Source organism: Sipha flava, unplaced genomic scaffold (genome assembly GCF_003268045.1).
Source record: "Sipha flava isolate LNK unplaced genomic scaffold, YSA_version1 207_pilon_pilon, whole genome shotgun sequence".
Taxonomy (NCBI): domain Eukaryota; kingdom Metazoa; phylum Arthropoda; class Insecta; order Hemiptera; family Aphididae; genus Sipha; species Sipha flava.
In genome coordinates, this window is record NW_020272813.1 from 1,104,379 (window position 1) to 1,117,947 (window position 13,569).

Genomic DNA, 13,569 nt, shown 5'->3' on the forward strand with positions numbered 1-13,569 from the left:
TAGAAGTACAATTTAGTTTTGTCACTACCCTATGTACTAGCAACAAAGAATTATGTATTATAGTCCACCATGCTACAAATTAAAGTTTTGTTGCGTGATATTTGACACTACACACTTAGCAATAATATAATTATGCTGATCCCTACTCATGAGGTCATTTAACTATTACATCAGCATATTTTTGATCCCATCTCCATGTCGGCGTGCATCACACAGTGATTAATCCCATCTTACGTAAATATTTTTCATAGACCTACCTAAATTATTTTATTTTTGTTAAAAAAATTTATTTAAATTATAAAAAAAAAAAATAATAAGAATAGATACAACGGCGGTAATCCATCGACTTTTACAACTAGCTTTAAAATGAATTTGCATAAATATGATGCGGATATCAGATTTAAGATGTAACCACTCTCCTCTCCCATGTAAGATTTCTCAAACCCCTCCGAATTTGCTAATGTAATACTTGAATACTATTTATCTAGACATTGATTGAGTTATTGTAAATTGTCATAAATCTTTTGTTAGATTAATGGTGATTGTAGTCAGGGGCGGCTCTAGAGCTTAGGTTAAGGGGGGAAGTTATAATTTTACAAAATCTCTTATCAAGAAAACAATAATTTAGTCTGTACAAAAATGTGTGCTACGCAATTCATGTTTTGAACATTATAAAAATAATATAGTATATTTTATATTAATATAGTTTATTTATAGCCTTATTGGTTCTTCATAATATAGATAGCAGGTACATTGTATACAACCTCTAACATACTTGTACAGGTCGTGTAAGAGTTCATATTATAATATTTCTTTTTTGTTGATATAAATATGGTACGGGCTTGGGAAAAGGGCTGTGGCCCCTAGGCTCCCCTTGATTGTAGTCTTTGATGGTAGCGAGGCAATTGAATCATGCACAATTTGAAATGGGTAGTTAATAACAACTTTTTTTTTTATCAAATTAGAAATATGCATTCATCACAATATGAACCTTGGTAAACATAATATGTAATAGTAAAAATATTCATTGTAAGGTAATTTATGTATTCCATATAATAAGATTACATTATAATTAAGTGATCCATGATAAAGACTATTTATTTTTAGTGAAGTTTGCTACATTATTGGTTAATAGTTTTCAACAATTAACCAATGACATAGCAAACTTCATTTGAAATAGTCTTTATCATGGAAAACTTCATAATAAATAATGTATTATAATGTAATCTTATTATATTATATTATTTATATCTATAAATTACCTAAGATTATGTACGACAAAAAGTACTATAGCTTGCACCATAGAGTAATATATTACTCTATGGCTTGCACTAAATGTCTTCCATGTATTACCTAATTGTATCAGATGATAGCAAGGAATCCCTTGGGGATTCTTAATGAACATGAATACTCAAATTATATATAGATATACGTAACATTAAAACTAGCTCACGCAGAATAGCACTTAGAACCTCTGATCATATTTGTTGTAAATATTAAGTAACTCTATTCATTAAAAACTATCAAAGTAAATTATATACATTTCATCAATGATAATATTGCCAACTTTTATTCAGCAAATGTAATTACATTTATCCACATGGGAGTGATTAAATGTACATAAAAAAAAAAAACACAAATAATGGTAAAAAAAAAATGTACATATATTTTTTTTAAATCATGTATTCTAATATATATATATATATATATATTGTTTTAGGTTATTTAATTAATTTAAACAAACAAAAATCACATATGTTCAATTTAATTTTAGTATCTTTGTATTTTTTCTTACATAGGCTAATAATGTTTTAACAAATTTTTATGTCTAGTTAGATAAACATATATTTCTTACAAATGTTGGTTCTATTAACCTATAATCTGGTTTTTGATATTTATAGATGAAACCGATCACCTTAATGATAAAAAAAAAACCTAATATAGAAATTATCAAATGAAGAACAAACTATAAATTATTAAATTTTATAAAAACAGCCGTCAAAAAGAATTAATTAAAAAAAAAAAAAAATTTGTCTAAACAAAACTAAAACTAAAGATAAGAACAGTCTGGGAAAGTTAATTTTAAATTAATAATTATCATATTACGATCTTTCAAAAAATAAAAATTAATTATACTTAGGAATATGATGACTTAAGCCTGGAATTTAAATGTGCATGCGGCCAAAAACTTCCGCTCAACTGGATATCATTTAACAAAACATACCAAATATCACCAATTGATTTCATCACAAATTTATGCACAGCAACAATTAAAATCTCAGGATTTTAAAGAGAAGAAATGTAAACTATATACAGAGTAAATTTTCCATGGGAAAATGTTTTTTTTTTATTTTATTTTATTTTATTTTTTTATAGGTTTAATTTACAGCAACATTGAAATACGGACAGTGGTGATCTTCAAGCTACTGCAAAAAAATATGTATTTATTAGAATATTAATAATATACAGGAAAAAATTAACACAATATAATAGGAGAAACAAATGCCATTTATAGTTTAAAATAATACAAACCTGCTACTCGTTGAGGAGATACTGCATTTGGTTGGCGTTGATCCTGTTTGTTGGTTGATCTTGTTCGATAGTTATAGCCACGATTACCAGGGTTATTACGTATAAATCCATTATTTTGTTGTTGTTGACGGTAGTTGTTATAATTTACTCCTTGACGATTGTTATTATAGTTGCTATTATTATAGGAATTAGGGTTAGAACGGTAATTACTGTTATTATTGTTATAATAGCCTCCACGGCCACGATGGTATTGACCACGTCTTGCCATTGCTACACCAAATGTCTCAGAATTTAATTTACGCTCTGTACGCCAATCAGTTCTTTGAGAATGTCTTTATAAAATAGAATATTGAATTATAAAATACATTTTTAGTTTTAGTTGCATATATTTACCCTTTGCTTCTCTCAACTGCTTCGCAACTAATGGTGTCAAAGAATGATTTCGATTTATCATAAAATACTTTTTGATCATCGTCTCCTTCGTTATCATTTTCTACAGCATTCGTATCATTTCCACTGTCAATACGATGATTTTTTTTTATGGCAACTAATTCTCCATCATTGGCATGAAGTGTTGAATCGCCATTAACTGCTAAACCACCTCCATTAACTAAAGTTACTTCATTAGTTGAATCATCAAAACCATCATCTAAAAAAAGTATTGTAGTATTTATAAAATTGTCAGCGTTCGAACATATTTTTTAAATTGGTTAGTGAAAAGCTTAATATACACTCATTATTTATTTAGTCAACTTTAAATAAATTATAAATAATTAAAAAATATAAACAGACTAGTTAGATATAAATAAGATTTAATTATAGATGTACTACCAACATGTAAAATCAGTGTAAATCAAGATAATTAATAAAAAAATCTAAGGAAAACAGTAAATTTAATCAATGGATTTTCAAACTTCTCAATAGTAACAGAAATAATTCAAAAATTATCTTATGTCAAATAGAAGAGAAATAACAAATTCATTTTTGTAAATAAGCTGTATGTAATTAAACATAAATTTATAATACTAACCTATCTTAGTTCTAGATAGTTTCTTAATAATCTCCTGGAATTCACTATTTGCCTTATCAAAATCATAATCTTCATCAAATTTCAATGAATTTGTTCTGGGTCCCTGTGCTTTGCTAGGAGCTGGGAGACCAGTAGACCTGTTATTATAAAATGAACGACCACCTGTAGCATTCGATGCTGTATTTTGTCTTCTAACTTGTTGTTGTTGGGATTGTTGCTGTTGATTTTGTTGATTATTCCAATTGCGACCATTCATATTGCGATTTCCACCTTGACGATTGACCTGATAAAGAGAATAATATTACCAAAGTTGCAATTTAATATATAAAATAATACTAACAAAATGTTGATTCTCTTGATGTTGAAAATCATTCCTTTGATACTGCTGGTCATTTCTTTGATAATGCTGCGGTTGATCATTTCTTTGATAGTTTTGTCTTTCAGGAAAAAAAAAAAAAATAAATAAATAAAAAATAACTAACAAATCATGGAACTTAAATTGTAATAATAATGCTTACCCCTGTTGCCTAACTTGTTTACGGGTATCAGACGAAGATGTAGATCTATTACGTTGATTTCTTCCTCCTCTTCCATTTCCAGGACTTGGTTGATTTCCAGTTTGAATGTTTTGATCAAATGAGGGACTGTTTCTTTGACCATTAAAAGTATTTGGCTGAGCAGGTGTAGATGAACGAGAACCACCAGATATTAAATCCAAAACATCTATAAACAAAAAATAAGTAACTTTAAAAATATAAAAAAAAGTCAAGATATGTTTTATTTAGTTAAGCAAAAATTGCATTCAATTTAACTCAATAATTAACAGCACAAATTTACATAAGATAAAATTACTTACTAACATAACTTTTTTTAGTTAAATAATAAAAATATTTAAGACTTAAAAGGATTTAAAGAAAATTTAAAAAATAAATTTAACAGCAATAAATGTCAAGTATGTGTATTGTATTAGCCATGACAGTTTATACAAAAGTATGCAACTTATTTTAAAACTAAATGCAGATAGATTTGTTATTAATATTATATCTAATTTAATTGAATATACATTTTTTTTATATTTATTTTTTTATTTGTCAATGATTAATAAAAAAAATAACAAATAATTATAAAAGGCATACAATCTTAAGAGAACAATAATATAGTGAACATTTTAAATCTCTAAAATCATATTTTTAGGGTTGCAATGAAAATGAAGTTGTGATAAATATTTATTGTGACAAATAAAAAAAATTAATTATATTAAATAATTAATCTCATAAATGTTATTAATTGAAAAAATATAAAGATTAAAAAGAGCTTTAAAAGTATCAACTAGATAAAATGTTCTATTAAAAACTATTCATTCTCTGAATTAGAGCAAGAAGTTAATTAAAATTGTGTGGACACAGAAAAAAAAAGCAAAACAAACACATTTCTTGTCCTAGTCAAAATCTACAATAGTTAAGCATTTGTATGTATAGAATTTTCAATAATATTGATATCAGTTTAACATAATTCAATGCAGAGTATTTTAGTAATAAGATTTTTATGGATAAAATAATAATCAATAATAATAAAATTTTAAAAAGGCAATGGTGGTTCAGATTTTTGTTGTTAATAAATGTTATAAATGATCATGCATTTTAATAATTTAATAAAATTATTTAATAGAAAATTATATGAATTTAATTGTTATAAAATTAAAAATAGTTTTCAAATTTTAAATATGCATGTATATGTACACACATATATGTATATATAAATATATTTCACAGGTACCCGCAGACTAGTACTGTTCCCAAGCATTGTATGCAATCCAGTTCCATTTTAACTAAAGTAAAGTTACTTATAGTTGTGTATTAAAACCAATTGTTCTATTACAACTTCTTAACAATTATAAATGTCAGGTGTAGTTATGAATAATGTGCATTCTGCATATAACTTCATACATTTCATTAATATATATTTCTAACTATATAATATCTATAAAATTTTTTTATTATAATGGCTAGCATACATTAAATGTATAGAGCTGCCATGATTATAATTTATGGAATAACAATTAGATTTTCAATAGTTTATTGTAAATTCATTGAAACATCTGATTTTGTCAAAATTTGATTTTCTCACACATAAAATTTTTTTTTGCCAATTTCTGATAACTTTTTTCCCCAAAACCAAAGAAGAAAAGCTCATTCTAATGTACAGTTGTAACCTTTTACATTTATCTAAAGAGGCGTATTATGACATATGTGGATGTACATTAAAGTGTGTAACAAGAAATGCTAATTAGCAGATAATTTGTGAACTCTTAAGTGCTACATAAATATGTAAGAAAAAATCACCAAACACAACAACTAATAAAAATTACAAATTCCATTTAATGAAAATAATTTACTTTTATTATTTATTTGTATGTATATGAATGATAATAATTAATATAATATTTATACTATGATATATAGATTTTTTATTTGACAGTTATATTACCATTTACACATTTAGTAATATTAAACTTGGCATTGAACACAGATTCTGACTACCCCACTTTCCCCATAGCATATTCATGTCATATTAAAATATAATTATTATTAAATTTATTTTCTTAAAACACATTTTGCAATTTAATTACCAAAAATTTTTAGAACTTTTAAGAATTTTTAGAAATTTTTAAGAGTCTGTAAAATATAAATAAATAATGTCATAAATGACTTATTAAAATAAATCCCAAGCATAATATAATTATATATAATAAAGTATTATTAAATCAATAAGTAAAAGATAAAGCAAATATGAATTTCGACATCAGGCAATATAGATATGATATTCATGTTTTCAAAACAAGCACTGAAAGCATTCAAAAGATCGATTGACATGCATTAAGCCATTGTAATATTTTACAATAGTATCCTGCAATATGTACAAGCATGCCAAAGATGCCCAAGCATTTGGGTTTGTGTATGCGTGTACATACCAGATTGGGTAGTCATCGGTTGTTTCTGCTGAATTACTGGTTGTGGATCTAAAATCAGAGGAGACTCACTTGCTTGCTTATGAGATGGTCCAGCATTTAAGTTCACACCAGACATAGGATTATAAGAGTTTCCAACCTGATTGACTGATCCTAATTCATCTATTGGTTGATAACTAGGATTAAAACCACCCATAGTATTTGGAGGGACCGACAACTAGAATTATAAAAATTGTAATAAAATTATGGTATAACAGACACTGATGCTTAACTAGTTACTTGTACAATAGCAGGATCATTTAGAGGTATTTGTGGAGTTATCACTTTAATATCTTTTATATCAGAGCCACGGAAGAGTATATAATTATATATTTGACTTTGAGCTGGAACCTTGAATTCTGTTGGACGGTCTTCTGTTCCAAAAGATTGCACTGTAAAAAAAAATATTGTTAACAATGTAAAAGTAAAAAATATATTAAAAGAAAATATAATTATAATATAATAATTACTACATAAGACGCTAAATAAATAAAAAGTGATAGTTATAACTGATTATTTTATTCATTTACCTGTGTACTTTAATCAAATTAAAAATATTAAAAATACAAAATAACCTTAAGTTACTGATAAAGACTATTTATATTAAAGCTCTTTTAAATGATGAATTTTGTAATTTTTTAATAATTTAATATTATTAAATATACAAAATAAAATTTTCACTTTAATGAAATTAAAAATGTAATTTAGTACCCTTAAAGAAAAGGATCCATCCTTTTCTACTGAACACTAATTCTTGATATAAAAAAGGTAAAAATAATAAGTAAATATAAATTATCAGACTTCAGTAATTTTTAAATAGTTTTTGTAACATGCGCCTTAAAAGTTGTCTGATTATGATACAGCAAAAATATCATAAATTAATAAAATGTAATTCTAAAGGATAACTATAGGTACATAAATGATATATCGTCCTGTTAAATAAGAAAAATTTATTTAGGCAGTTGATTCATAGTTTTAATATTAACTGAAATATAAAAAAACCTACATAATATATTATCTATTACAAACTGGCCAGAATGCTACTACATCCCTTGCTTAAAAGAAAGATATAAGACTCCTTTATAATTGATTATAAGCAAATTAATTGAATATAAATTGATCCTTGGTTGATAAAATATAATACTTATAAGAGTAATCATTGTATTTATATTATTCGTAAGCAATCAAATTATATATGCATCATAGCAAATAAATTTATAAAACTTAGTACAACTACTAATTATCAATTACTTCTATTTTTTTTTTTTTTTTTTACTATCATGGTTACTTTATTTTTAAGTCTGCCCTAAATTTTAATTACAATGATGAAGCACCTTACACATTTTTTTTACCACTTCACGTCTATAAATTTAATTTAATAAAAATTAATATTTTAAAATACTTTAAAACTTTGTTTGATGTATATATTATGAATGTCAGATTTTATAAATACAATTAAGTTATCTTATGTCATATTAATTACATTATTAGTAGGGCTAGGGACTTCATGCCTTTAAAAACCTTAAAATATGTATTTAAAAAAATTATATTTGTAATAATTAATAAAATAAAAAAATTTAACTAGTAATAAATTATAATAATATTTTTATATATGATAGATATGATGATCTGAGATAATTTTTTCTTTTTACCAAATTTTTTTTTCACCTTATATTGAGTTTTTATATAAAACAAAATACTTAAAATGGTTTTAAAAATAAATTAAAGTGAAAACATTTTTTTTATTTTTAATATAGTTATAATTCTTCTAACCTTGAGCATTACATTGGACTATAAGATATTTTCTTAAGTTAGAAAATTTAAATGACTGCCTGTTATCAGCCAAAATAATTTTATATTTAGAAAAGAAACGTAAGACGAAAAGATACATCTACGGAACTTATTGGTGTAAATTTAAAAAATCATAGGTCACTACTATTAATATCTGCAGGCAATCTATCCATAGATTCATTTTTCCATTTAAGATGTTCGATATTTTTTGTAGTTAGCCTTAGCTTGAGCAGATTCTTCAATTTTTGCAGAATGTATACGTTTTTTGTAGTTTTAATTATTTTGATGCATTATTAGTGCGTCAATAAGACACCTCGAGTTCCAAGTCACGTGATATATGAAGAAATAAATCATATTTTTTTTTATAAAATTTAAAAACTTACTCCTTCATATGAATAATTGTCAAATATGCATTTATAAAATGAAAAATGGTCAAATATGCACTTATAAATGAAAAATGGTCAAATATGCAAAATATACAACTTTAAATTTTAAATATAAACTTGTATTGCTATGAAACAAATTTAAATATTACTTAGCTATGTTTTTGATAATTATTTAAAAACATGCAAGTTTCTAGAAGTCCCGAGCCCTAATTATTAAAAACGAGTAAAGCAATTTACACATAATATATTTGATTAACATTTTTAAAAATAGATAGAAAATAACATTACTTATGGGAAAAATTTAAAGATCTGAAATAGATAGGTTTTGTGATGATTAGGAAATCAAGAACATCAATGTTAAAATATCGAGATACTTCAAAAGAATATTAGCAAGACTAAATTATGGTAGAAAATATCAAGATAAAATCGGGAAAATACATATTGAAAGATAAGAATATCTAAATTTAGGACTACCGTCTGTTCAAAAGACCAAATTATATTACACAATTATGCAAAGAAATTATTTCACCACCTTGGTAATTCCTTTGAATACATAAACCATTTACAACACATTACTTCTCAACGTTCAGTATAGTAAACGTTAAGCATAATTCGAAAATAATTGAAAATTGTATTAGGAATATATTGCGAAAACAATTTATAAATCGAAAGGAAAAAATTTGTTCTACCGATATAAGTAAAAAAAAACTTAAAATGTATTACCGTGAGACAAGGCAATGGTACATTCTTGAGGGTCGACTGTAAACAGTTTACCCTCGTACCTAATATCTGCCTTTGATATTAGGCTGATCTTGCTTCCCAATTCCGGCATACTCATTTTGATGAGAGTAGTTGTTCTTAGAGCGGCAAATACGCAAACACTATGTTAATGAAAATGCCAAAACGTGAAATTATATACACATTTATTATTTAAAACTGAACAATACGCACACAATAGATCATGCAAAAAAAACGAACAAATTTAGGATACTAACAACAAACGTTACATCTCCAAGGAAATAAAAATATATAAAAATATTTTTTTCACTGGACGAGATACGTACAATAGAAGCAAAACGACGCAAATGACGTCAGGCCCGACGTCGCCATTTTCCTGGTTGGTGTATCCAGTCTAGCCAACATCTTGATCACATGATATACAGCTTTAAAGGGAAATCTGACCATCATTCGATTTATTTTGAAATAATCTCACCTTCTTGATAGTTGAATACCCAATTTCTATATTAGGCATTTATTTTTATTCTACATATAAATTATCTTCACGTAACCATGGGTGTAGGGCCTCAGAGTATGCAACTGCATACCCTGAACACCTATTTAAACAACAATTTATATTCTACTTTTCTTTGTAAGTTCACTTTTTACATGTAGCAAAATAGCTATAGCTTACTTGCATATACACTGAACACAAAGTCTCGCTACGCCTATGAATTTAACGTAATATTGTAAATTGTAAAATCAACTTGTGTGACATAAGAATCTAAACAATTGTAAAAGAAATTAGATTTTAATTAAGAGTAACTGTTTCCAGCAAATTATATTGTAAAAAAAGAACATTTAAATAATTTAAAATAAAATTAAATATGATTTTAAAATAATGTCAAGTATTATTTATAAGTATAATTAAATATAATTTAATTGAAATCAATTATTTTCTTGAAAAATAAAATGTATTTTTTACATGTTAAAAAATTGAGTACTATAATATTAATTATATCAAAAGCCATTATATTCATCTCAAATATTCTTATATAACTTTATTAAAATACTCGTTTTATTAAGACATCTAATCGTTATGGTAAGTTTGTGTAGAGTAAAAGAAGATTTTAACGTGGGAAATGGTGAGTATCAGGGGTTGACTTAAGCCCTTATTAGTTCTCTGTGGTAATGGATAAAATTACGAAAGAGATAAAAGGCGACCAGACCCATCCCCAAGGGGAGGGGGGCAAATGGGGCAAGTGCCCTAGGGCATACAAAAAATAATAAATTTAAGGGATATCATGAAAATGAATGATAATAAGAAAAACTAGGTTTTTTATTTTAGATAAGTAAGCATTAATTTTTCTTTTATACTGAAATATTTAAGTACCTATAAAATATTGCAACATGTATCATTAAATACAAAATTACAGTGGCGTAATGCGAAAAAAATATCAGGGGAAAAAATATCTGCATGTATAAATATTACTGTAGGATAGAATATTATTAATCAATTAATAATGATAATTGAGGAACTCAAATTATGATTTTGCAGGCAGAGATGGACTGGGTAGAAATTGCTACTGGTAAAATAAAAAAATGGCTCACTTAGATATACTAAAGGTATAAAAACAACCCTAAAAAATGTATATTTTCATATGAAATGATTGTATATTATTTTGAGAATTTGAACACTTAATATTATTTTTAAACTTTATTAATTATTAAATTTTAGACAATTTCTATTGCAATCGCATTACAAAATGTATCTATGTATACAATAAACCTAAAAAAAAACTTTCCTACAAGTACAAGCAACCCCATTTAAACAAGTGACGCACCGGAAAACTCTCGATTCCCGCCTACTCAGTCCGGCCTTGTTTATAGTAGAGCTGGAACTATGTAGGAATTTTTACGCCCAGGGAAAATGTTAAAATTACGCCCTATCATAGACCAATAATCAAATACTCTTCTCGAGAATTGTTTTCTAGTAATTAATATACAATCATACTTATTGAGTTTTAACCTAATATCAGTATTCAACAAAGTTTGTTTATAATTACAAAAATTACATCCTCTAAAATTGTACGCCTGGAGATGAATCCCGGTCTTTCACCCTAGTTCAGCCCCTGGTTTGTAGGTATTGTATGAGTAGTAGGTATCAATGACTATAGTATATTGACTTAACGTGATCAGTAGTGACTTAAATTACTTAACTTAAACTACATAAAACAACGAACAAGAAAAATCCTTTTATTGGAAAATTAATTATACTTAATACCTAATTTAATATTTAGTTAATATTTTTAACTAAATTTAATACAAACATTTTTTTTAAAACTAATTCAATTCTGCGATTTTTTTTTACTTATCTTCGAAATCGTAATTAGACGATGACGGCACGGTGGCACGGAAACTATTGTCGTGAACCCAGTTTAAATAGCGACTATAGTGCCTTTCACACGTTCAGTCTTCAGTTCAAACTTAAATTAAGCCTTAAGGTAAGTGTGTTTAGGTAAGTCAGAGTTCGTGATTCGCTACACACTACTCGTAACTTTTGACTTCATGATGTCCGGCGATTTGTGATAGGTTGTGTTTAATTTCAACGGCATTTCATATGCAGTGCTTTTTAAATTTTTATCGTTATATTCTGATGATTTAACTTTCCATAAACATGGGTTTTCTCAGTAAAGTTCAATGTGTTCGATCGGAATCTTTTTTTGGTCAGTTTCGAGATTTTATACTATTATTATAATTAAAAAATACTGAAGATAATCATTTACAATAGTTTTGTAATTATTATAAGTTGGCTTACCAATCATTCCGGTTTGACCGGGACAGTCCCAGTTTTAAAGGCATGTCCCGGTCGATCATTCTGTTTGTCCCGGTTAATAGAAGCTGAGAAAATAACATTTAGAATTGTATAATTTAATAATAAAACAAAACAATATTGTACATTATATTGTTAAGCCGGGCTTACACGGTGCAAATCTGATGCGCGAGGCATTTGATTCACCTAAATGTTTACATGATACGTATCTATGCACGAAACAATGTGATTCAGGGCGAGGCAACGATGAGGCAACTAAATTAATTTAATACATTGATTTTGATCCATGGCGCTACGTGTGAGGCAAGACATTCAAAGATGTAGTTCACTAGTTTCTTTGACACGCGTTCAAATACTGACTAAGCTTCCGCTCGCTACGAGGCATTCTTGCTTAACTCGCTTATTTCTATAAACATGCAGAATATTGACTCGCGCATCACAGATTCGCGTCGTGCAAACCCGGCTTTACAATATGGTTATCTAATCGGTATGGTCATATACAATAATAATGTATATTATACCATATGAACATAAAAAAAAAAAAAAAAAAAAAAGTCATACGATATGGTGTCCCGGTTTAGGGATTTCAAAATCTGGCAACCATAATTATATGTATTATCATTGATTATAAACACTAATATTTTTAATCAATGGTATTATGTACTTACTCTACTGAGTGACACGATGAAAATAATATATGCAATATAATATATACATATATTATATAATAAATATACGATTCAAATTATAGGCGGATATTGGTGGGGGGACTTGGGGAGGTGGGCTTAAGCACCAGAAGTCAAAATAAATTGTTTTTTTAATATTTGATATTTATCATTTTTATTTTATTCTGTTGGTAAGCGAGAATGGTCTGAAATATTTACAGACTATCGTTATCGGGGAAAACAATATTTTGTGGGTAATAAAGAAAATAAAGCACAGGTGTGCGCAGACCTCTTTTTCAGGGTATGCAAAAGGTTGCCACTGCCTACCCCCCCCCCCCCAAACTGTAAGTTAATTTAAGCGTTCGAAATTCTGATTCTTAATAACTATTTAATTTAAAATTTTAATTTTTTTTCTTGAAAAGTGACTGAATAGCCATTTCTTAATCGTTATAACTGTCTTCATAATAAAAGTTTAATATAAATTACGAAAAAAAAAATTAAATACATAACACTTGAAATAGTTTGAGTAATACGATTAAATAAGGTAAATAAATAAAAACGTAATTATATACTTAAATGAAAAACAAAATAAATTTGATAAATAATTA

The 13,569-nt window shown here is 26.6% G+C and overlaps 1 protein-coding gene across 2 annotated transcripts; it reads right to left on the minus strand.

Moving 5' to 3' along the window:
- Positions 1–2,311: 2,311 nt before the first annotated feature.
- Positions 2,312–9,832, minus strand: LOC112682610 (protein LSM14 homolog B-A-like). 2 transcript variants are annotated; one of them, XM_025553253.1, is made up of 9 exons: positions 9,470–9,832; positions 6,810–6,961; positions 6,534–6,747; positions 4,081–4,285; positions 3,903–3,999; positions 3,563–3,845; positions 2,926–3,181; positions 2,533–2,864; positions 2,312–2,423 (listed from the first exon to the last, which is right to left on the minus strand). In XM_025553253.1, the coding sequence occupies exons 1-9, from the start codon at positions 9,582–9,584 to the stop codon at positions 2,419–2,421; spliced, it is 1,659 nt and encodes a 552-aa protein (XP_025409038.1). In that variant the 5' UTR covers positions 9,585–9,832; the 3' UTR covers positions 2,312–2,418. The 2 variants fall into 2 exon arrangements, with proteins under 2 accessions (XP_025409038.1, XP_025409036.1); XM_025553251.1 differs by having other exon boundaries at positions 2,351–2,426; positions 9,470–9,831.
- Between the last annotated feature and the right edge of the window lie 3,737 nt (positions 9,833–13,569).